Source organism: Parathielavia appendiculata (assembly GCF_033297405.1).
Source record: "Parathielavia appendiculata strain CBS 731.68 unplaced genomic scaffold N657scaffold_2, whole genome shotgun sequence".
In the NCBI taxonomy this organism is placed as follows: domain Eukaryota; kingdom Fungi; phylum Ascomycota; class Sordariomycetes; order Sordariales; family Chaetomiaceae; genus Parathielavia; species Parathielavia appendiculata.
In genome coordinates this window covers 784471-807872 of record NW_026944221.1, presented here as the reverse complement: position 1 = coordinate 807872, position 23402 = coordinate 784471, and the positions used below count along the sequence as shown (strand labels likewise).

Genomic DNA, 23402 nt, shown 5'->3' with positions numbered 1-23402 from the left:
TCTCCGACTCCATGATCGTCGATAGATCGAATGAGGCTGAGGGTTAGGGTTCAAGCGTATAATCCAGCCCTGGTTTGTTCGTCAGCATCAAACTGGCGCATAGCAGGCACTACTGAGTGAATATTTGGAGTTGAAGAGAAGAACGCGGAAGAAAGGAAAATGAAAGTAAGAATATGTCGAAGATAACGATGTAAAGTAAGAAAAGAGGGCAAAGAAAGACTAAAACGAAGATGAAGATGAAGAGGAAGGAGAAAAGGAAGGAAGGATATTAGAAAGTGGAAGTGAAAGTGAAAGAAGATGGAAGATTTGCAAGTACTTAAGTGCCGCGTAATAAACAAATCTGGGTTGACTGTAGACAAGGCTGATCGAAAGTTGAGACGAATGGGCTTCAACTCTGAACGTCGTCAAGGCGACTGCATGCCTGATCCCAGGGCTGCCGACGGTGAGGGAGACGGGTTGGGGCTCAGGAGCGGTCGAAGACAGTGGCTGATGGACAAGCCTTCCACGGGCAAAAACAGAAAGTAGGGGCCGAAGAATCTTGCCAATTCTCGGCGGGATGTTCCGTAACTTCAGTCACGAAAGGCGCGGATTCGGGCAGGCGTGCAATGTCCGAATTCTGTGTTCAAGAATCTTTTGTCAACGGTTTCGGGAGCTTTCGGATGCCCCGGTCCTGGCTCCCCGTCCAAGAAAAGACTGGCGCCGCGGAACTGTAAAGCCAGGAAAGTATCAACAATTGGGTGGATTCATTTCCACGGATATTCAGAGATTGCTTAGAACTAGAGGTTGGAGTGACTGGCAATTGAATGGAATATTAGGAGCACGTTCCTATATCCAATATGTAGCTATTTTGGATGTATTGTTGTTGATCGAGTATTGTGATGGTTGCTTTGCGGGGCCAGTAACGGATCCGTATTTTCTTGGGCAATGAGCAGGGTTCCAAGCCATCATTGGCAGGGTTAGGGTAGATGTCAAGGTTGCCAAGGAAGCTTAATTTCGACCTCAACATCTGAGTCTTGTGCTTGTATCCCACAATCGAGGTATGGTACATCTCATTGTCGTATTGGGCGAGTTGTGAAACTTGATGGCTCTCACTCATAAGAATAAGTTTGTTGGTGGCTTCTTTAGCCGCCCGCCATCCTTCCATCCGCTTCTTCTAGCTGCACCGGTCACCGATGTTGTTTGTCAATGTTAAGCAGGCGAAGAACCGTGCAGACGTGAATCTCGATTTCCTGGGCACCATGGTGACTTGTTACTCATTCCTTGCGCTGGAGGAGACGGGGTAAGCACGGCAAAAGTTATAGCTGGTTTGTTGGAGGATAAATGGACACCGGATAGAAGTGAGAGGCAAGCCAGTCAGTCGCATAAGTGCTGGGAAAGTGCGAGCCGGTCTGCCCCGAGAGCGAACACTCAGATTCGAAGTCAAAGGCTGCCCGATGGCAACCGATATTTGTTTTGACCCGTCACACACACCTAATTCTGCATTGTATTCGACTGAACCTAAGAAAGTAGCAAGCATGCCGAAACAACAAACAGCCTAACCATCAACCACGGCAAACAGACACGTCAAGAATCCAACACCGCCAACAATGGAGTCCGGAGAGCAGTCAAGAGAGCAGTCAACCAGGCCGCCATCCATCCACATTGGAGTTCTGCTGCAAATTGAGGAAAGCCAGCCTTCGACAAAGCCCTCGGTGGCCGAGTTATCGCATCGCCGCCCAAGCAATGCTTCGAAAGATGAAGCCGTGGCGCCCAAGGACGAACCCCAGTGGATGACTGGCCGCCAGCTTCATATCCTCTCGGCCTGTTTCACCATTTCCATGTTTCTGATAATGCTCGATACCTCAGTTATTGCGACTGCGGTGAGTATTGCTCGTGAGATCCAAAGCACCGGAAACTGACAACCTCGCCTTTCCAGATCCCTCGAATTACAGACGAATTCCACTCCCTACAAGATATCGGTTGGTATGTGAGCATCTACCAACTGGCCAGCGCAGTCCTCCAACCCCTCGTTGGCCGGATTTATCACAAGTTCAACAACAAGGTTTCGTTTCTTGCCTTCTTCACCATCTTCGAAATCGGATCTATCGTCTGCGGGGCCGCAGTATCCTCCGGCATGTTCATCGCTGGGCGTGCTGTCGCTGGTGTCGGAAGCGCCGGCATCGTTAGCGGTGTCCTGACCATCGCGGCGGCCGCCATGCCCTTGCAGCAGCGTGTCCTGATCATGGGGATCATGCTGGGCTGTGGCCAGCTCGGCGTCGCCGTGGGCCCACTGATAGGCGGTGCCATGACGTCTTTCGCGACATGGCGCTGGTGTTTCTATCTCAATGTGCCCGTTGGTGGCCTTCTCGTCGCCGGATTGCTTTTATCCAAGGTTCCTGATCAGTGCCAGAAACCAAGTCCATGGTCCACGCTACGCAATCTCTACATCGAACTCGACATGTTCGGCTTTTTCCTGCTCTCACTGAGCACAGTTTTGCTCTTGCTCGCGTTGTCATGGGGCGGCAACAAATACGCATGGAACTCGGCGAGCATAATCTGGATTCTAGATGGCGCCTTCATAGTGGCCTTGTTTTGGTTGGCATGGGACTGGTTTCTCGGAGATGAGGCCTTGGTCCCCTTCTCCGTCATCAAGAGAAGACCCGTTTGGTCAGGTGCACTCACCCACTGCTTCTTGATGACCAACGTCTTCTGCGCCTCATTCTACTTGCCCATCTACTTCCAGGCCGTTCAAGGCGCGAGTCCCATGATGAGCGGTGTTGACGTCTTGGCGAGCATCCTCAGCCAGCTCGCGGCTGTTCCTGTGGCAAGCGTACTCGGTGAGTACAACACACAAGCTCCTGCTCAGAATTTCTGACTTCCTAACCACTCCGTAGCGAGCAGGACAGGCTATGTCGTCCCCTTTGCCATGCTGTCTGCCATAATCGGCGCCGTCTCTAACGGTATGTACTCGACCTTGTCTCCTACGACGGCAACAGGCCAATGGGTTGGGTATCAGATCTTCAACGGGGTCGGGCGCGGCATGGGCATGCAGATGGTGAGCGGTCCTGGCGTACCCATCCCCAAACACGTACTAATGTTGAACGCAGGCCATCATGGCAGTCCAAGCCTCCGTCAAGCCCGCCGACGTTGCCACAACCAATTCATTCGTCATCTTCGTGCAGAGTTTGGGCACGGCAATCATGCTTGCGGCATCCGATGCCATCTTCGAAGGGAGCTTGAAGTCCGGACTTTCCAAGCAAGCGCCTCTTGCCGATGCCGCCGCCATCATCGCTGCAGGCGCGACCCATTTCCGAGCTCTAGTCAGCGAGGATGAGCTGCCTGGCGTACTGGTGGCGTATGCGCTCGCTATCGACCACGTTTTTTACCTTGTTGCCGGCGTCAGCAGCCTCGGCGTCGCTACATCACTGTGTCTGGGTTGGGTGAATCTGCGCAAGAAACAGACACCCGGCAACGACGACATCCCGATGCAGAACCTGGGGACCCAACAGGTCCTTGATATCCGCAGTCGTTAGCGTGTTCACTCTCGACCTCGTCAGGATTGAGGAATGGGTTGGGGTAATTGCAGCCGAGAGTTCGCAAACCCACACGGTCTGGGATGCAGCTGGGGTGGCAGCAGGCTCTACCCATATGCACGCCATATCCATCATGTGCCGTGGCTTACAGCAGAGCTTTCTGTTAAAAGATCTGTGAATGTACTCGGCGTAGTCAGCTCTCTCTTGGCCTAGATCAGCTAATAATCACATAACCATCATGAACAAGACGAACGCCAGACAACAGCCAGTAGAACTCGACACTGGGATCACCGGTGTAAGCAATGTATCGAATGACCTGTTCTGTTTTGTCGAGGAACGTCCTGACAACTGTACCATGGTCACAGCTGAATCGGAACGCAGTGGACTGGCATTGTACGTTTACAGATTTCTGGTGATCGATGACTGTAATAAAACTGCCGCTGAGATTCAGCTGAACGGCAAACTCCAAGGGACTGTGTGTCCTAGTAGGACTGAGCGATGACTGATGAGACGTGATGCCAGACCGATTGGTTCAAAGATACATATCAGCTGGCAACAAGCAAAGCAACGGGCAGCTTGAAGCGGCCCTCTGCGCATGCCGAATTGGAAACCAACACCTAATTTCCTTCCCTATGTCGCGACTTGAGCCACGATCACAGCGAAAAAAGAAAAAAAAAATTGGTAGCGTCTCTTTGAGTAGCGTGTCATCCTTAGTGCAGGGGCCATGCTAATCTTCTCTGTATCGTTTCAAATTGACCAAATGCCCCGAAGGGCGAGGAAAGAAGGAAGAGAAGGGTTTGAAGATCGGGGGAGGCAAACTGCGTTTATGTACTGCGAGACAGGTGGTTTGTGCACGCCTGTAAAACATCCGTGCACACCTACGGATTACAGATGCAAGAACGACCGAGCGTCACTTCGCGGCGCGAGCGCGAAAAAAAGGCACAGGGTTAGGGTCGAAAGCTGTTGTTGCGCGGTGCCTTGAGATTCGAGCCTCCTGTCATCAACTCATCCTGACAAAAACCATCGTGGCACACCGAGATATCAAGCCAAGCCGGACAGTCAACGGCCCAACAACTTGGCCTGAGGCGCCTCAGCAGCACGCGCCACCCCAGATGGCGCGAATACCTCTTGCCATTCTCCTCGCCGTCCTGGCAACCCTCGCCATCGCATGTGAGTTCCCATCGTTCATATACCTCGTCCCGGTCGAGATCCTCATCGCCCGCACTTCACCCTGCCAACCCTCGTCTTTCTGGTTAAAAAACTGACAAACTGACAAACTGACACAACTCAAATTTCTAGCGGTCCCCTCCTTCTGCAAATGCATCTGCGGCAAAGAGAGCTACATCATCGAGCTCGGCACCAACAACAACAAGAACCCCCAACCACCACCACCAGCGCCCAAACCCTCCTCCTCAACCTCCACGTCGCCCTCAACAACCACTATGACAGCGATAACAACCCTCACCAAAGACCAGCTCCTCACCCCCCGCGAGTCGTCCACATCCTGCAAGCAATGTAACCGCGCCTTCTGCCTCTCCTACAACCTGCCTATCTGCAAGGACGCCGAGGAAAAGGACATCAAAACCACCTGCTTCCAGCGCGACAGCCGCAAGGACCAGGTCATTGTTTGGGGTTTTCTCCTCGGCACGGCGGGACTGTTGGGGTGGGCGGCGCTGAGGAGGGTCGTTGACTCGGCCAAGGAGAGGAGCAGGAGCAACGGGCAACGGTTAGGGCAGGGGCAAGGAGCGGCCGTACACGGAATGGGAGGAGCAGGAGGAGGTGCTGGGAGGCTTGGGGTTGGTTCGTTGCTTGGAGGGCTGTCGGGTGGGGGATGGGGTGGGACCGGGGAGAACATAGGCCGGGGGGTAAATAATGGGAGAGGGAGGGGAGGGGAGAGTAGTACGGGGCTGTATAACCCGCTAGAAGACTTGGATGATGGAGGTGCTGCCGGTAGAACGAGATAAGAGCATTTCTTGATGTTTTCTGGTTGGGTAGCGAAGCAATGCATGAATCTATAACTTATTACTTGGTTGAGATATAGCACATGACGAAAGTAACGACGGGAAGTGCCACCGCCATCGAGTCACCTCACTGCGCAGGTCTCCTGGGGTTCAAATTAGAAGAGGCACGTCGCCTTGGTTACGAGGTCTAAACCTGATGGAAAAGGATATATCGGAAAACTGCTTTTCAGGATCCAGCCAAGCGCACTATCTATCCCTTCCCCCGCCGCAAAACGCAACCGCGATGCTCATCAAAGGAAAAGCGCACCCTGCCAACCTTTTTTTGCTTGACCTTTTGCGACTAAAGTTGAAATAGCACTCCCCCAAAACCTGCCAGGGGTTGACCCAAAGCGCCGATTGTAGCCTTTTCCCTCTCCAAACATTCATGCGTCGGTGAGGGTAACGTGGTTTTGCTTCCTGCTTACTCCTCCTCAAGCGGAGTCGTCCGCGGTTCGGGATTCGGGGTGCCCGCGGTAAGCTTCCTGCGGTCCCGAACGGCGGCCGCGAGGTCCTCGAGCACCTCAACGGTCGACTCCCAGTTGATGCAGGCATCGGTGATGCTCACACCCTTCTTCAGCGCCGCAGGACCCTCAGGCGGCACCTTCTGGTTGCCCTCATTGATGTTCGACTCAATCATGACACCAATGATTGCAGTCTCGCCCTCGCGGAGCTGGTCGGCGATGACCTTGGCAACCTTGGGCTGGTTCCTGTGGTCCTTGTTCGAGTTGCCTGGTGGCGGGTTAGCCATGTGCTCACATAGTTATAATTGACCGAAACTCACCGTGCGAGCAGTCGACCATGATCGCCATCTTCTGGCCCTTCTTAATCAGCGTCTCCTTTGCGAGCTGAATGCTGGCTTTGTCGTAGTTGGGGCCCTTCGAGCCGCCTCTCAGGATGACGAAGCCGTGCTCATTGCCCTTTGTCCTGGTGATGGCCGCCAGACCCTGCTTGGTGACGCCCATGAAGTGGTGCTTGGCGGCGGCAGCACCAATCGCGTCAATCGCGACGCCCAGGTTACCATCGGTGCCGTTTTTGAAGCCAACGGGGAAAGACAGACCCGAGGCGAGCTCACGGTGCAATTGGCTTTCCGTCGTCCGCGCGCCGATGGCACCAACCGAGATGAAATCCGCCAGAAACTGAGGAGAGATGGTGTCGAGCATCTCGCTGGCAATCGGCATGCCAGTCGAAGTGAGATCACGGAAGAGTTGCCTCGAGATGCGAAGGCCCTTGTTGATCTTGAAGGTCGAGTCAATATCCGGGTCGTTAATGAGGCCCTTCCATCCCACGGTTGTCCGCGGCTTCTCGAGGTAGGCGCGCATGATGATAACAAGGTCGTCTGAGAACTTCTCGGAGAGCGCCTTAAGGCGGGTTGCGTACTCGATGGCGGTAGCGGGGTCGTGAAGAGAACAGGGCCCGACGATGACTAGCAGGCGGTCGCTCCGGCCCATGATCACGTTCACAGCATCCCGTCTCCCCCTGACGACCGTCTGGAGGGAGTCATCCGTCATTGGGATTTCCGAAATGAGCAGGGCAGGCGGAATGAGGGGGTCCTGGCCCAACACTTTCGAGGGAGGGTCAGCGAAATCCATGACACAAGAGACTAAGCTGAATGGGAATTAAGAGACAACAAGACAAAGATTAGAGAAAGGAGGGTGGGTCTCAAACGACCCGACCACAGTCCGCGTGTTACTACAATTCTGGTACTGGTTTGAATGGTGAACACGGTTTGGAGGAGATCGTACCTCTCATGTCGTCGGCCTGGAGAGGCGCCATTTCTACCCCGGGCATCGTGAAGATTTTTCTCAAAGGGATCGGACGGAAGGCGAGTTCAGGAAGCAGGAAGTTCGTCGCGGTGAGACGCGCTTGTGAAGTATTAGGTGAGTTGGGACGGAGGATATAGAATTTCGTGAAGAGAGCACGCCGAAAGGTGGATTTTGCCGCCAGGTCGACAAGGGATTGGGAAATGAGTGCAATGCGCAGGGCTATATCGGACCTAGGTACGGATTTCAAGCTCGGAGATGTAGGTATGGAGGTGAACGCAATCCGATGAGGTTTCAACAGAGTGCAAAAGTATATTCTGCGAAGTGGTGGAAAGGTGAAAGTTGTTGAAGTGACTCAGAGATCCCAGGCAGTTCACGGGGAAGGTCGGTCCGGGCAGGTGCCAAAAGGGTAACCTCCCGTCGGCAGCGGTGGCGACCGACAAAGCAGCAAGTGCAATCTTTGAACAAACTTGAATGGGAAGAAGGAAGGGACTTGGATGATGCCCAATGGAGGACTGGCACACTTCAACTCTGCAACTGGCCGAGTACGGAGCCTGTCAAGTACGTTTTGGCCCATCAAGACTAGCACAAATGCATGGTTGCTGTCGCAATCAACCTGCTGCATTGAAAAGAGGCGGGGGAGGGGTCAAATTCGGTTTTCTGCCACAGCATCCTCACCGCCTTCTTCTTCGCCTGCGTGATTGGAACATATCATTCTTCACCAACGACGCGGAACACGGAGCCCAACGGCAGACTTCAATTCGAGCGTAGACCTTGGACAAAGGAGAAATTAGTACGGAGTAGTCGCTGAGGTCTGCTCTGCTGCGCTGCTTCTCAAGTCGGTAGTCAAGTCATGTCGTCCCTCTGCAATGTCGGGATGGCCCGAACCGAACATCACAGCCGTCCAGTCGAATCTGTTAGATTGCCGGCTTCGTGACCTTGTGCGGCCGCCACTTTGGTTACACCGGAGCTGGGCACTTTGACTACACCGAGTTGGCCAAGCCTCACTTGAGTTAGTGGGAAGGTTGGGAGGCCGGGCAATTCCCCGCTTCGACTGGCTATGGAGGTCTTGCTTCGAGCACCTGAGATTACATAAGGTGCTGTATCGTCGCCGACGCCGGTCTTGAAGCAGTTCTGAAACTGACCTTCCATGGGCAAGTCCCAAGGGTTACCCAACGAATTGATCCGTTCCAGAGGGCTCCATTCCATGCCCAGACCTTCTTTCCCTTTTGAGTCCAGCTACCAGATCCCTTGCAGCCCGGCAGAGACGAGGGGCGCAGGCCCATTGTTCGTTTCTTTCGTCCCCATCATTTCTCCTGGGCTTTTCGTTTTTAGCAGAGTGTGCGATTGAGTAACTACCGTGTCAGTTGTTTTAGACCCCTCTGTGTGGGAATGTGGTGCACTTGCGTAAGGTAACCCTGGTTGCATCTGGCTGAGGGCAGTTGCGCACCGCCAATCATTGATCGTTTTCTCTTCAACGCAGAGATAGGGAGACCCTCAAACAGGAGTTCGCAAACCTTTTGATAGATGAGACAATACGAAATCCAGCCTTCTCCGATGACGTCCTCTGTGATTGCCCGATCGTCTGTTTGCTTTTATGATCTTGGCTGGCCCCTTCGCGACTACATTGGCAGCGCTTTATAAACAAACAGGCCAGCCCGGGCTTTCCCAGCCTTCGCCAGCCCCACTCCCATCCTGCTGCCTCCTCCAGTCCCTCTCGATCTGGAACAAGACATCCCACTCCAGACAAGACCAAGATTCAAAAGTTGTTAGCCGTTCTCAGCTCGTCAGTCGCTTGTTTCCATTTCATTCTACCGCTCTTTGGTCGTACGACGGTATATCAACACAGTGGTTTTTCCTCGCTTTGCAGACTACCCCAAATTACACGCCTCGCTCCGATCTCGCCGCCACCCATGGCCCGTATGCGAGTGTAGGCTCCAGGGATTTCTTCGCGGATTGCGAGAGTGTACCTACGCCTGGAGTCGATATCTTCCCAAGAATACGCGCCACACCGCTGTCACAATGTGGGCGGACACTCAGTCTCCCGACCAGCCTCGCAAGAGGTTCAGAGAGGAGGAGGACGACTACGAGGTGTCTCCGGGCGGCCCGGAAGGGTTCACCGAACACAGAAGCGTAAGTATGCGTCCCCACAGGCAGCTACTACCTCTGGATTATTGGGACTCGTCACTTGGAGCGTGGAATGCTGGCGGCCGCCCGCAGTTGGCTTCTGGTAAACCTTCAAGCTGACAAACCGAGACAGAAGCGCCTCCAATCCCTCCCGCTTAGGACATCTCCGAACTCAAAGCGATGGATGGACCGGCCAAGTTTTCCTTTGTCTAACCCGACTTATGCCTCGTTTCGCCAGGCTCAGACCCTCACACCCGACGAGCCGATGCAGGAGGGGATGTGGGCGGATGAGCCCGAGTTAGTTCCCGCGAATTCGTCCAGCAACATTCCCGCAGATGCATTCGATTGTGATATGGACATGATGGATGCGTCGGAGCCGCTCGTGGGGCGCCATCAGCCCGGTCTCGAAGGCCGACCCGATCTTCGAGAGGATCCCTATACGCCCGCTCCCAGCGTTACGGGCCGCATACCAACACCGATCCACTGCAGTTTTGCTGCGCAAGTACGGGGTAGCAGCTGGACCGGCGGGAACCCAATGCCTATGCACGGCGACGTCCTTGCGACCACACCCGAGGAGCCGAAAGCGGCGGCCTTTAGCAGCAATGGCATGGTGGACGTGTCTGCTCCGCAGCCAAGCGCAGCAGCAGTTATGGCGGACTGGGGCATGGTACAAAACCGGCGGCTTCCATCGCCGATAAGCGAGTGCGGCGTGGAAGACAGCGTGGAGAGCGCTCGGATGGCGCTCGACTCGACGTCCATGTGTCACGGCGGCCGCGGCCCCTTGAGTCACCACATCACGCACGAGCACCCGCTGGTGGCCAGCCTCCCGCCGCCACGCTCTAGCTCGGCGGTCGAGGTGCGGTTCGCGCAAAGGGAGAACACACCCGCAGCGCCGGAGAACGGCCAGAATGGTAATGCCATGGACGTCGAGTCGTCCGTCGGGGGCACCTCGCCGTCACCCAAGAAGGGCCACACGAGGTCCAAGCACACGCTCAACTCGTGGACGGCGCTGCAGCCCGGCATGACGCGGTCGTTCAGTATAGGGTACCGAGCCGACTGCGAGAAGTGCCGGAACAAGGTGCCCGGACACTTCAACCATATCATCATCTCGTAGGACAGCGGTGACGGCCAGCGGATGAGCGCTGTTGAGCCGGCCAGATCGAGGGTTGAGAAGCCGGGACGGATCCACCCCTTGCTTGGGAATGTGTGGTGGCGAGGCCTCAGCAGTTGAGGGAGAGATGCGGAAGTGAAGAATGGTTTCCCTTCCTTTACTATTCTTTTATTATCATGCATGACATTCTCGCATTATCGGGCACATGTTCTATACCCTGAGTCACTCGTTTCGTTTTAGCGTGGGCGTCGTTAACGGCAGCGTCGACTCTCCTGGGATTTTATTTGCTTTCGGCGTTGAGGCGGTCTTGGAGGAGTTTCTCCATTTTCATGGAATATTGTCTGGCAAATCGATTCACTGGGAGGAAGCGAATCATGGATACTCCGTCATACAACTAATAGCTGAATTCAAGTATGCTACTACCTAAAGCTCAGTTCCCTCCGATGAGACCTTTTCTAAAACGCTTCGCGAGGGAGCTCGGTGTATTCCAATGAAGCTGAGAAGCTCAAAAGTCTTAACTATGTACAGGTTCCCCGCCAGATGATGCACGCCACCCCTTCCTCCTACAATATGATACAGTCGGGCCCCCTTCTCCCTTTGCCTGGAGCGCTGTGGTAGAGCATACTGTGCCCATTCAATCCCATAGGACGATCAGGACCTTCGTAATGGTCCCATCACCTTACGCAGTTTAGTGACCGGGGGGTGACTTCTCTCCCAGTCCGGCAGGGTGAGCTACCACACCTTCATAAAGCAAAGTACGGTAGCCACCCTCTATGCAGGATGAAAGTGCGGCAATATGGCACAGAAATAGAGAAACCAAGCTCAAATCACCATAACCACCCCTTCCTCGCCGTTTTCTCCTCCTTTCCACCAACAATTTTCTCGGCCCCCTGCTCCCCCTCCACCAACCCGACGCGATCCAGCGGCCCGCCCTGACGCTGGTTCTCCCTCTCACGCTCGAGCGCGGCATGAGCCTTAGCGCGCAGGTACGCCTGCTTGTCGTCGACGGCGCGCGCCAGGTCGCTGTCGCGCACGCCCGCGCCTTCGTCCTGCTCGCTGAGCGATGGGCCTTCGTCCTCGCGCTTGAGGTTCGAGGTGAGCCAGGCCCAGAGGCCGGTTTTGGTGGGCGACGGTGCGGTTTCTTCTTCGGGTGTGGAGGAGGGTGAGGCGGTGAGGGGTTGCTTGGATGATGAGGATGGCCAGGAGACGATTTCGGTTACGCTTGCAGTTGGTTGTTGTTGTTGGCTGTGTTGTTGGGATTCTGTTGCTGGTTGAGACGATGGTTCAAGAGCGCTCGGTAATTTGTCGAAGAAGGAGGTCTTGCGGCCGGCTTCGCGCTCGCGCTCGAGATACTCTTCGACCAGCGCAATCTGTTCATCGGTCGCCTTGCCCGTCATGTAGGCGAGGCGGGCCGCCTCGAGACTGTCGGCCTCGAGCTTCTTTTGCGCCTCGACCCACTCGCGGCTGCGCTTCTTGTTGTACATCATCATATCGACGGCTGTGTAGACGGTCGCGACGCCCGCGATGACTGAGGCGGTGATGGAATCAGCTCTGTGGTTACGCAAATGGGATGAGGTGTGCTCAAAGGCACTCACTCGTGAAGCCAACCAGCCCCTTGACGGTAATTTTATGTGCTGAGTCGAACACGCGCCTGCTTGCGTCGACAATCCTGTCGAACTTCGACACCTGCGCCTCCTTTGCCCGCCGATGTGCGGCCCGTAACCGGGCCACCTTTTGTTCTGGGGTTTCGAATGGTATCGAGCCCGCACTGCTGCCGCCGCCGAAGGGCACGGGTCCCCCAGCTGGTGCAGGAGGAGGAGGCGCAGCTCCGGATTTCGGGGAGGCAAACCGAGGTGGTGGTGCAGCGGCTTTGGAGCTGGCATGGGGCATGGTCGCAGTGAACCGCGTTGCGTCTGAGACGCTGCGGGGGGCGGCGGATAATCGGACTGTTGGTCTCATTGCGTCTTTATTGGTTGTGAGTATCGTCGGGGCCGGCAGGACGGTGCGATGGTGTATCCGGGTGTTGAGGCGGAGGGAGGTGGCCGTGAGTGGGAGCTTCCAAGCTGCTCAATTCCGAGGTTGATGAAGCTCCGTTCGTTCAACCTCAGATCATCCAATGCCAAGCCAAAGTTTTTGACCAAGCTTGGACCGCAGCTGCATGGGCCACAATTCAAAGACATGCTTGCCGAGCGGAGTGTGGCTTGATGCCAGACGGTGGATCCCGTTGCCGGCCCACTTCCTGTTCAGAGCCAGTCTCGGGGAAATTTTGGCTGATGATCAGTTGCTCGCGGTTCGCGCACCCAACTGACAAGAGCCACGACAACATCAAGTGGTCGCCAGTTGACCTGTCACCTCGACACAGAAACATGCGCTGTCTACCAAGGTTACGGGCCCCAGGGCCATCGGGCTTTGTCTCGTCGCCAATACCCACAGGTTCTCTCCGCGCGGCGGTCACAGCAACCTTCGCAGCAGCCTCACTCCTCCCGCAGACGACTCCCAGGTTGAACAACAACAATGGCCCGACGCAGACCCGCCGCTACCTCTCAACCACGCCAATGCGCCCGTCCCAGTCCCATCCCCAGGGCCAAGTGCAGTCCCAGCAATTCGAACCCGCCGCCGAAGAATTCGAAGAAGTCCCAGAAGAATACTACGCCCCGGAATCGGCCGACATCCAAACACGACTAGTCTACCCACACGGCATCACCACAGCCCCGCCGGTCTCTGACGTGACTGACCCGGCCTATACGCCGGCCGAAACCGCCGACGGCCTCGAGGAAGTGGGCGGCCTCGCCGACTGGTGGGACGAGCCCACACACTGGGGCAGCGAAGGCGGCGCGGCGCAGTTTGTGCAGTCGGTCGTCAGCCCATTTGGCCCGACACAGAAAGTCACGGACCGGGCGATGCTCGAGGTGCTGGCCAAGCGGGCGATCGTGGAGGCGCTTGTCGTGGCGCGGTTCGCGAGCGGCGCTGGCCGGATGAGCAAGAAGGTGGACAGGTTGTTTGCTGCGCAGGCCGGTGACATGGAACAGCTGGGCAAAATTGCGCAGGTCGAGATTGTGCCAGGCGAGGATGGCGCTGCGACGCTCAAGGATAAAAAGGATTGGGGGATGGTGTGGGGCCTGCTCAACTCGGCCGGGAAGAAAGCCAGGCGGCCGCAGCAGCAGGGACAGGAGGTCTCAGAAGAGGGATCCACGACGGTTGACGCGGAAACTTCTCAGGAGAGTGCGATGCCAAAGGCTGAAGTGAAGGAGGTTGCGACCGCGGCTCAGCTCACTCTGCAGGCGGCCGAGAGCTTGATCGGCGGTTGGGATAAGGCGTGGAAGAAGGCAGAGCTGCGGGATCCCGTGGTCAAGTTCTTTGTGAGTTTCCTTCTACAGCCATCGTCACGGCTCAAAGTGCTAATGTTCTTGTCACACACAGGCTGCCAAGCGGATCCAGCAGCTGACAGGACACCGCATCCCGGACGGCAAGCTGCTCGCCATCGGCAGCATTGACAGCCTGCTCAAGCAGCTCGTCGAACCGCCCAAGCCCAAGAAGCTGGCCGAGCTGATCGAGACCCAGGGCGTCTTCCAGGAGCTGCCCAATGTCCGCGTCTTCCCCAGGAGGGTCACGCCCATCGACAAGGAGAAGATGGTCGGTCGCTGGAAGATAATTGTCAAGGAGCTCGAAAAGCGCGAGCTGCCCGTCATCGGCACCGGCGACTACGGCCCGCCGGTCGAGAAGAGGTGGATCGAGGGGAAAGCGTAGCGTGGGCAGAGGGCCCCTGGACGTACTGTGCCTCAGGTTCTGTTCGTCTTGTGTATCATGTATAATGTAGACAACATCCCGTATTTGTGTACATCTGCTGCGCCGCCGTGTTCGAGTTCTGGTCTTCAATTTGGCAATGTCCTGTCAGGAATTATTCCGCCATGGAAAGACTCTGTCACATCCAAGAATCTCCCATGAGGAAGAAGCGGCAAGGGAACGAAATGTAAATATTGACCTTGTCGTTATCTGGGGTGTCAGGGTTGTATGTGGGCGGACTCTCCGACTGAGGGTTGAGGTGTGTGAATGTTAGGGTGGGGTGCCTCAAGCAGCTGGCGCCGCTTCCATTTCACAAAACTCGGGCTTACAAGCACATTCGAGCAATCACCCTCAACAGCGCTTAATGCGTTGCAGTTCCAAGAAACAACTTGTAAGAAGCCAACCCCAATCCATGCCGCCCACTCAATGCGTGCATGACGACTGACCAGGATACGCAAGAACTGCTCTCCTTTCAAAACTCCCTATCTATGGCGTGGGCACCTGACAGGGTGACAGCTCTCCTTATCAGTCGCCACGGCGATTTGAGTGAGCGTACTGCCAGGTTGAGTGAGGTCCTTGCTGGGATTCAAGACGAGGGCGTCGAGGGCTTGGCCGCTATTGCTGAGAAGCTTGCCGACGGAGCAAGAGACGGTGAGTATGATCGTACACCCCACCGTTGCCAGTGCAGAATGCTAATCTTCGTGCTTGAGTGAGCAGCATCCTTGCGGCTGCCCCTTGGAGATTCAGGCCTCCTGGACCATGTCCTGGCTGCTGTGCCCGTCCAGGAACCCAACCATCCCCTAAATAAGCAGGCTCTTCGCCTGGTTGGCAATGCGTGCGCAGATTGCGGTGAGCGGTCCTCCATTGGGGAAATGGTCGACTTGGTGCTAACGTAGAGTAGATGAAAACAGGGCTAGGGTGGTCAACTCTGGTAAATTGCCCGGCTTCATCATGGGCATCATCGAGCACCCGGAGCAGGACGCGCTGCTCCCCTTTGCTATTGGTGCAGCACTCAATGTGTGCGTCGACTACAGTGAGTTCCCAAACTCTCTACGGAGAATTGTTTCTTACCGAGCCATGTTAGAGCCCGCCCAAGAACAGGCATCCAAGGCTGGGTTGAGCAAGGCGCTTGTCAATCTTGTCTCAGGGAATCGGCTATCGTCCTGCCAGCCGTCTCTTACTCACATCATGACTATTTTGGAGTTGCTCAGCAACCAAGGTATGGGGACCTCAAAAGGGGAAGGATGGTGTGGCAATGCTAACTAATCGCATCCAGATTCTGAGCCCAGGATCGCCAACCCCAACACCCCTGAGCTCCTCATGGACCTAGCCACCAGCGAGCGGTATAATGCTGACCTGGACTCGTTCATGGAGATCTGCACACCAGCATTGGCCTACCTCACCTTTCAAGGCTTTCAGCCAGTATTCCTGGAGAATGGCGGCATCCAAGTGCTGCAGAAGGCGTTTCACCAGTTGTACACCCGATTTGATACGGCGGACGCCGACCTTGACACAACCAGCCAGCTCAAGCAGGTCGGCGACGCTTTCCTCACTGTCTTCGCCAACATCTCCGCCATTCCATCCTTTCCGATCGCCTGTCCTTTTGACAGCAAAGCCGTTCAGACCCTGATAGACTGGTTGGGATCGTCACCACCTCTCTCTCAGCTCCAAACTGCAGCATGCCTCTCCCTCGGCAATCTCGGCCGCTCCGACGAGTTAAGCACCGCTTTGCTGCCCCGCGTCCAGGGCCCACTAATCGATATCCTTAGCCGGGCCATTCCTCCGGGACTCTTTGAGTCCTCCAACCCCCCAATTCCCGCGAGTGCGCTGCAACTCACCCACGCAGCCCTCGGCTTCCTCAAGAATCTCGCCATCCCTCAGACCAACAAAGTCCCCCTGGGCGCCGCCCTGCTGGACCCAGCTCACCCGCTACTCCCACGCCTCTGGACCTCAACCCGCACACAACCCCAGCTCCAATTCACCGCCGTCTCTCTCACCCGTCTGCTCCTCGCCAACTGCCCTCCCAACATCCACCACATCTGCGCGCCCCTCGCCAGGAGCGACCCCAATAATCCAAGCCCAAGCAACTTGGCCCTGCTCACTGCAACGGCCGCCTCCGCCGACGAAGATCCCATCAAGGTAGAAGCCGCCCGCGCAGTAAGCCTTGTCTGCCGAGCCTTCCACACCTTCCCAGCCGCAGTGCTCCTGGATCCATCGTGGACCTGGGCTGAGTACCAACCCGCCACCACTGCCACGCCTGACGGTGGCTCAACAACATCCACCACTGGCACCTCCATGGCACGTGAAGACGAGAAAACAACAACCACAGAAGGAAGAGGACGACAACCAGAAACGGAGCCACTCACCCGCTTCTACGAAGCCCACAACAAATCTAACACCATCATCCCCTCCCTCCGTCACCTCCTCACCCACCCACGCTTCCCCTCGCTCCGCTCCGAGGCAATCTTTGTGCTAGCGCTCATGAGTCGTGCCTCGTCCCCCTCCAGCGCACAGGTCGCACTGCAAGTCCTGCAAACACCCCCTACCAGTAACAGCGCCGTCGATACATCCACAGCCGACCCCAGCAGCAGCAGCGGCAACGGAGCGACATGGCAGACCCTGGCAAAAGCCATGAAGGGATCCGAGTCGGACGAGTTGGCAGACGTGTTCACGGAACGAGGAAGAGTCGAAGCCGTTGACGATGGAGAAGTGCAGAATGAGGGGAAGGACCAGGATGAAATTGCGGATGTGACCGTCAAGAAACTGTCGCTGGAGCCGCAGCAGGTTGATCCGCAGGGGCCGAAAGCGCTGCCTGCCAGGGTGGCCAAGATGGACCGCGAGAACGCCATGGTGCTCGTAGCTGAGCTGCTGAGGAGATACCCCCAAGAGTTGTCGAGTATGAGGCGGCCGCTTGAGGCACTGCTGAACAAGGGCGGGGAGCTCGTGATGCAGGATCGCAGCGGAACACAATGAGATTTTCCTATCCATGTAGTCGAACAAAGCGGCAGAAGGAGCTGCGGATCGAGCACCCTTGAGAAAAGCAATCAAACCGACAATCAATCCCCACCACCAAACCCGGCGTGGCCGTCAGTCATGCCTTTTCCTGTCCATTCATTTGCGATGCTCTAGCAAATCCCTATGATGCGTGTAAACTTTCTGAACCTTCTCCTGAAGCAAGTCCCCGAAACTACACGGCCATAGGTGAGGGAATCCATGTTCCTCGCCCGGGTTATCAGGAAAAAGCAGAAAGCGATACCAGACCAGACCAGCCAAACGAACACCGGGGGAACCTTCCTATCCGTCGCCGCCACCAAACCGATCAAAAACCCTCTATTTCTTGGCGTTCTCGGCCTCGGCCTTCTCCCGCGCACGCTTCTCCCGGACACCCACCAGGCGGGCGTCCGACCTCGCCTTCCGAAGCGCCTTGTAGGCACCACCCTCGACGCCTTTGGGCAGGTCACTCTTGGCAATTTCGGAGAAGCCGGCGGCAATGGGCGACTCGACGCCAAAAGCGGCGCGAATGCTCTGTGTCGTCTCGGCCGTCTGCTGATCCTTGGGGGTATCGGTCTTCTTGGGCTTGTTGGACCTGCGGGGGAAGACGATGAGGCGGGCCTTGTACTCCTTCAGGCGCTGGACGTTGGCCGCGAGGGCCTCCTCGGAGAGGTTCTGGCGGCGGGGGTCGACCGAGATGCCGATGGTGGGAGCATAGAGCTTGGGAATGCCGGCGGCCTAGTGTTCTATCATGTCAGAATCCCGCAGCCAGTTATTTGCCGTCCCCAACAGGCGAGGATTCGCACCTTCAGCTCAGCCAGCGTGAAGCCACGGCCGAGGCGTGTCCGGCGGTTGTACTTGATGGTGCTGTGATTCGCGATTAGAATCCTTTCCACTCTTCAAACTCGGCAATTCGGGGTAACGAACGGGCATCGGACAATCGGGCGGAGCTTGTCGACCGGACGGGGAGCGACGGCAGCAGCCTTCGCGCGGCGTGCCAGACGGCGGGTGACCTTTTTGCCGGGCTATTTTCCATCACACATCAGCATTGGGCGCTCTTCGATTGTCGCGTCTCTCTCGGCGATGTCACGAACCTGGTCGAAGTGGCACCGCACACGCCGCTGCCACTGCTTGCGGAAGTCTAATTTTTCGCGTCAGCGTCCCTGCCCTCGTCGCAATATTCTCGTCCTCGGCGTCGTCGGGTCGTGCTCACGGTTGTTGGGAATCTGCTGGTTGTGCTTGATCGCCTGTTCGCCCAAGATACATCAGTAACTCGTTGCAGCGATTAGGCAAGAGAGCGGTCACATCGCAATCGTGGGAACATGACAACTCACCATTGTGCCGGTTGTGGATCAAGCCCTCGGTCCCTCTGATTGTCAAAAGTATCACCGGTCGTGAAGCGGATTCAATTTGGAGGTCGCTCGCTTGGAGGAGCTCCCAAAAATTCGGCAGGGCTTGGAAACCCTATGGCCGGTGTGGGTCTGCTCACAGAAATCAGCTGTGGTGGGGCAGGCTCAAGTTTGGTGGGGCCGCAGCTGGCACCAGCTGACTCCTTGGCTTTCCTCGCAGTTCCGACCTCATGGAGAAAGGGAACCGCCCTGCTCTCCTAACACTTGAAGCACCTTGGAATCTAATTCTACAAGTTCCCTGCTTAGGTGCAGAAATCTGTACTTGAAGTTGACGAGGCTAAAAAATCCGATCGTACGGATTACGGAGATCTGATTGTTATCTGGCCCAAACCCGCTTCTCCCTAAAACAGCATTCTCGCTTCCCTACTGACCAAGACCTTATCAACACTTTGAAAGCCATGCTTGCAGGCATTTCCTGATTCCTTCGCAAGACAGAACTCAGGCTCGTGGCTCTCTCTGATTGGCCTCACCCTATCTCATACCCAAACCCATTGGCCTGCTTTGGTCCTTTGCTTGAAGTTCGAGATGTCAGACCACCAGCTGAGCGCTGTTAATCTCCCAACTTCTGTAACGTACATTAAAAGCGAGTGTGCAATATAAGCAAGTGTGCAACTTCAAATCCATATATAACCCTGAAAACGCAATCTCGGTATAACAACCAAATCTCCCTTTAAAATCCATCTAATTTTAGAGCCCGCTTTCATAATGCTTATTATTGAAATGAGAGCATTGAAATATTTGCTAACTAATCTAACGTTAATTTCTTGTTAAGTGAATAGTTCGCGTTAGTTTTCATATCTAGGATTAAAATTGACTAGGCTTTAAGTCTAGCCTTAACTTAACCTAACTTAAACAAAGTTTAGCATTTTGAACAAGTGCGATTTCAGGGTTATATGCGGGTTTTGAAGTTGCACACTCGCTTATATTGCACACTCGCTTATGACAACGTTATACGTTAGGGGAGAGCTCTCCCGGAAGGCGTAGGCAAATTCTCAAAGGCTCTGGACGTAGCACTTCCTGGCAAGCACACTCGCGATCTCTACGACAAGTTGAAACGAAAAGAGGCCTGTATCTTGGCACAACTCCGAACTGGAATGGCGAGGCTGAACGGCTTTCTAAGCCGAATCGGAGCGGTCGAGTCAGACCTTTGTCCTTGCGGCCGAGCGAGGGAAACCGTGGAACATTTTCTATTGCGATGCGTGAGATGGGAAGCTCTGAGGGAGGACATGTTGCAATGCACAGTGGCAAGGCGAGGGAGCCTCTCATTCTACCTGGGAGGGAAAGCACCATCGGATCCAAAGATGTGGTCGCCAGACATGAAAGCAGTCCGGGCAACGATCAAGTACGCAATGGCGACAGGGAGATTGGATCTTGACGAGGAACGACGAAGATTGGGACAATCACAGTAGCGGAGCTCCACTGACACTACACAGCCTCAGCCAGCAGATCCCGCTTTAGCTGCTGAAGATAGGACGCTGAACACTTGGAGAACGCAGCCTCCAAGTCGATCTGCTAAACTAAGTCAAGAGGCAACAGGTAGCGTGAGAAAAGGGGAGAGAGTAGAGGGCTTGTACGAGTTGATGGTTGAACGTCAACGAATTGGATGTAGTTAGCGTGCCAAGGCTCTTTAGGCTTCGTGCCTCCGGGCGAAATAAATTCCATCCATCCATCTAGTTATACGTTAACGTACTTTAGCAATAGGCCCAGGTACTTCAGTTATTCATCGTCAACCCGACTCCCGGTACCAATGGGAATGAGTGCCTGAAGTCGGTGGTCTTTCTCTCCCTCTTGCTCATTTTGTTCCTCACCGTCTGTCTCACCAGGTTTTTTCTTATGCTTCCATTGCAGCCTTTCTGCCATCCCCTAGGTTTTTATACACTGATTTAGATATTGGGCTCGCTGGACAATAATCAGCGTGTCTTCGAGCACTTGGACTCTACTTACCTTTGAGCTTTGGCTTTGACTGGGTGTGTTGTATGCCTCGGAAAATCATGTTGATGTACGAGCAGGTAACCGAGATTGACCAATTCAGAATCTACCCTGAGATGTTACCTACCGGAATCAAAAACTAAGCTACCTAGTAGGACCGTGTGGTGATTATCCAGCCTGAGGGGCCTGCCTTGTGATTGCGACTGGCCCACGAGTCTGGCTCCAATCTAATCCCGAGGACAGTTCCAGCTATGCTGTAAGTAGACAAGTTAGTAACCTAAATCACTCCTTTCCTGTGCGCCATTACCAAAGTCCTCGCCTCTCCGATATCCATGCCTCCAAACCCGTTGACCAGGCCAGTTTCAGGATCTCTGGTTAATCCTCCTCCCAGTACCAATCCCCCGGGATTCCTTGGCAATCTCGACAATGCTCTCTTGACCTTCTCCCGGTCTCCATAGAACTGGTGCGCCCTCACATCACCCTCACCGCGATGGACTCCCCGCGTCAACCCGTGACCCATCGTGACACCCCACATGCCTCCAACGAAGATAGCATGGGCGTCAGGGTCGTCATCCTTCTCCAGCAAAACCGAGTACACAGACCCGGTATACCAAGCCGAATGTAAGGCCACATCCTTCGGGAACACCCACGGCCCTCCCCGCCGCAGTGAGATAGGATGCCACTTCGTGACCAACAGTCCACCTCCCTTGCAATCCCCAGCCGCAGCAACCAAACACATCTCTGCCCTCCTGACGGGAATCTTCAACACAGCCACCACCCTCCTCCCTCCCCTAGGCGTCTCCACCACCATCCCCCTCCTCAACCTTCCCACCCTGACCTTCCTTCCCTTCCCACCAGCCAACAGCACCTGCATACACCCGGCGAAACACCCATTGCCCACATTATTGTACCTGCTCATCGACACTACCCCTCCTCCATTAGTGCCCCCACCACCCCTCGCCAAACTCGGCTCCGGCGCGGGGAGCGCATCGAAGGCGGCATCCAGCCGGTCTCGGCACGCCACGAACAGCGGGCTGTGGGCGCCGTACTGCAGCGAGCCGGCGTCCTTGAACGAGTTGCACACTTGCCGCGCGTGGGCGCCCGCCAGCGAGGGCAGGTAGTGCGCGCCCCAGCGGTGGTAGTAGGACTCCTTGAGCAGGGCGAGGGCGATCTGGCCTGTCCAGGTCGACGGGTCGGATAAGACGATGGCTGGGTGTGGAGTGGGTGATTCGCCGTTGGTAGTGTTGTTCCCGACGAGGTCGGTTAGGAGGGAGCGGCAACCTGGGTGGGTGGTCCGATACTTGGTGGCGGGCAAGGTGGCGGCGAGAGATTGAAGGCGTTGGGGCAGATCGGAGGGGAGTTGTTCCAGGGGTTCGTGCTGCAGGGTTGAGTTGAGCGGGTAGAAGGTCGAGAGAAAGGCGATTAGGTGGGCGCGGGAGATGTGGTAGGCTGTTTCTGCCGGGTCGAGGGAAGGCGAGAGGGAGACGAGGGGGTTTCGGTGGGCGGTCACGCGGTGGACGGTGGGCGTGAAGTGTTGGTACTCGAGGACGGCGGTGACAGAGGGGGGTGGGATGTCCTCGGTTTCCGCGATGATGGGTTTAATAGGACTGCCGTAACGAAGGTAGATATCCCGTGATTGACCATATTGGAGGTTGTTCAAGAGGATTGTGAGCGAGGTCAGTGGCTCGGGTACATCGCCCTCCAGCTCAACAGGCTCTTGCTTGTCAATAGCCTCGCCAGTCGTCTCCTCGAGTTTCAGATAGCTTGGGTATGTCAGGCGCAGCTTGGCGTTGTTTGCGAACGTTGACTGCAGGTTTGCGACGGCGTGAACGAACACGGTGCCCTGGCAAAGTCAACACCCTGAAATCAAAAGGACTGCCCTTTCGAACTCACAATCATGCCAGCGTCGGGAATGAACGAGTAGTTGCCCCCACCCACTTCAGCAATCGACTTCAACAACCCCGACTCGAGGCTGTAGCCGAAGCCGAATGTGTGAATGGTAGAGGGTAGCGGCTCCATGGACCGCAGCTTCCGCACGTACCCTTGGGCAGGGCACATGTGATTTGGCAGGCCGTCAGTCAAGACGAGCAGGGCGGGCACCCTGCCGGTTGAGCCAGCATCATCGCCCTCCTTGAATAAATTGAGACCATCGCGAATTCCGTGCCAAAGGTTAGTGATGTTCAGTGGCTGCATGCCCTCGATCTTCTTGATGGTCTCGGCTTTGTTTTCAGCTGTCACGTGTATGAGAGGTTGGAGGACCTGTTTGAGTTAGGCATCCACAGCAACGTAATGATGGAACCTGGGGCAGCCAACCTGACTCTGTCGTGAAAAAGTGACAATGCCTAGGCGATCGTTTGAATCCAACGTTTCAAGTATGGTCCGAGCCGCGTGCTTAACGAGGTCGAGCACCGACAGGCCGGCATCCTCCTCGTCTTGCTCACCGGGTTTTGATGGCGCAGGCGCAGCGGTCTCCATGCTGCCCGAGACGTCGATGGAGAGGACCAGGTCGCAAGGGACATGGTGGAGGTTTTGGTCTTCGGGCTCCCTCGGGGGTTGGACTTTGATGATGACGCCCTCCAAGTCACCCTCTCCTGTGGAAGGGTAGATCTGGATAAGTGGTGCCGTGCTCTGTTTCTCTGGGGCAAGTGACAGCTTCAAAATCTTATCCGTTGAGCCACTATCGCCGTTGTTGCCGCGGGCGCCGAAGAAGTTGGCGAGAACCATGTCTGCAGTCGTCCTGTATATTCGGAAATTGCTGGGCTGTTCAAGGTATGCGATCT

General features: G+C 55.7%; 8 protein-coding genes across 8 annotated transcripts; 4 read left to right on the top strand and 4 right to left on the bottom strand.

The window, feature by feature from the left end:
- Positions 1-1586: 1586 nt before the first annotated feature.
- Positions 1587-3512, top strand: N657DRAFT_566500 (MFS general substrate transporter; the record flags this gene model as incomplete). Its single annotated transcript, XM_062788432.1, has 4 exons — positions 1587-1859; positions 1916-2816; positions 2874-3034; positions 3087-3512. The coding sequence occupies 4 exons, from the start codon at positions 1587-1589 to the stop codon at positions 3510-3512; spliced, it is 1761 nt and encodes a 586-aa protein (XP_062650708.1).
- Positions 3513-4624: 1112 nt separating this feature from the next.
- N657DRAFT_703382 (uncharacterized protein) lies at positions 4625-5985 on the top strand (the record flags this gene model as incomplete). The annotated part of the gene is made up of 4 exons (XM_062797371.1): positions 4625-4682; positions 4812-5131; positions 5244-5312; positions 5554-5985. The coding sequence occupies 4 exons, from the start codon at positions 4625-4627 to the stop codon at positions 5662-5664; spliced, it is 558 nt and encodes a 185-aa protein (XP_062650707.1). The 3' UTR covers positions 5665-5985.
- On the bottom strand, positions 5934-7285 carry N657DRAFT_653311 (3-deoxy-7-phosphoheptulonate synthase; the record flags this gene model as incomplete). Its single annotated transcript, XM_062794392.1, has 3 exons — positions 5934-6241; positions 6294-7073; positions 7255-7285. The coding sequence occupies 3 exons, from the start codon at positions 7283-7285 to the stop codon at positions 5934-5936; spliced, it is 1119 nt and encodes a 372-aa protein (XP_062650706.1).
- A 2009-nt stretch (positions 7286-9294) lies between these two features.
- N657DRAFT_677645 (uncharacterized protein) lies at positions 9295-10513 on the top strand (the record flags this gene model as incomplete). Its single annotated transcript, XM_062796003.1, has 2 exons — positions 9295-9405; positions 9533-10513. The coding sequence occupies 2 exons, from the start codon at positions 9295-9297 to the stop codon at positions 10511-10513; spliced, it is 1092 nt and encodes a 363-aa protein (XP_062650705.1).
- A 416-nt stretch (positions 10514-10929) lies between these two features.
- N657DRAFT_640808 (uncharacterized protein) lies at positions 10930-12646 on the bottom strand. Its single transcript, XM_062792036.1, has 2 exons — positions 12106-12646; positions 10930-12038 (listed from the first exon to the last, which is right to left on the bottom strand). Exons 1-2 carry the CDS (start codon positions 12467-12469, stop codon positions 11338-11340), a joined length of 1065 nt encoding a protein of 354 aa, XP_062650704.1. The 5' UTR covers positions 12470-12646; the 3' UTR covers positions 10930-11337.
- A 157-nt stretch (positions 12647-12803) lies between these two features.
- Positions 12804-17266, top strand: N657DRAFT_611093 (uncharacterized protein; the record flags this gene model as incomplete). The annotated part of the gene is made up of 8 exons (XM_062790354.1): positions 12804-13869; positions 13931-14253; positions 14802-14944; positions 15011-15142; positions 15195-15326; positions 15570-15826; positions 15917-16556; positions 16623-17266. The coding sequence occupies exons 1-8, from the start codon at positions 12877-12879 to the stop codon at positions 17264-17266; spliced, it is 3264 nt and encodes a 1087-aa protein (XP_062650703.1). The 5' UTR covers positions 12804-12876.
- N657DRAFT_640806 (ribosomal protein L13e) lies at positions 17234-18699 on the bottom strand. Its single transcript, XM_062792035.1, has 6 exons — positions 18619-18699; positions 18498-18531; positions 18379-18425; positions 18212-18309; positions 18091-18151; positions 17234-18022 (listed from the first exon to the last, which is right to left on the bottom strand). Exons 1-6 carry the CDS (start codon positions 18619-18621, stop codon positions 17624-17626), a joined length of 642 nt encoding a protein of 213 aa, XP_062650702.1. The 5' UTR covers positions 18622-18699; the 3' UTR covers positions 17234-17623.
- Positions 18700-20695: 1996 nt separating this feature from the next.
- N657DRAFT_611088 (uncharacterized protein) lies at positions 20696-23402 on the bottom strand. The gene is made up of 3 exons (XM_062790353.1): positions 22936-23402; positions 22516-22881; positions 20696-22465 (listed from the first exon to the last, which is right to left on the bottom strand). Exons 1-3 carry the CDS (start codon positions 23344-23346, stop codon positions 20900-20902), a joined length of 2343 nt encoding a protein of 780 aa, XP_062650701.1. The 5' UTR covers positions 23347-23402; the 3' UTR covers positions 20696-20899.

Bases quoted from the DNA above. Each gene is read 5' to 3' on its own strand.
- N657DRAFT_640808 (XM_062792036.1), bottom strand. From the start codon at position 12,469: ATGAGACCAACAGTCCGATTATCCGCCGCCCCCCGCAGCGTCTCAGAC. The intron at 12,039-12,105 runs GTGAGTGCCTTT...TCACCGCCTCAG, and splicing joins GGGGCTGGTTGGCTTCACGA to TCATCGCGGGCGTCGCGACC.
- N657DRAFT_640806 (XM_062792035.1), bottom strand. The intron at 18,310-18,378 runs GTTCGTGACATC...GATGGAAAATAG, and splicing joins TGCGGTGCCACTTCGACCAG to CCCGGCAAAAAGGTCACCCG. The intron at 18,023-18,090 runs GTGCGAATCCTC...ATAGAACACTAG, and splicing joins TCACGCTGGCTGAGCTGAAG to GCCGCCGGCATTCCCAAGCT.
- N657DRAFT_611088 (XM_062790353.1), bottom strand. From the start codon at position 23,346: ATGGTTCTCGCCAACTTCTTCGGCGCCCGCGGCAACAACGGCGATAGT. The intron at 22,882-22,935 runs GTTGGCTGCCCC...TAACTCAAACAG, and splicing joins CTTTTTCACGACAGAGTCAG to GTCCTCCAACCTCTCATACA. The intron at 22,466-22,515 runs GTGAGTTCGAAA...TGACTTTGCCAG, and splicing joins TTCCCGACGCTGGCATGATT to GGCACCGTGTTCGTTCACGC.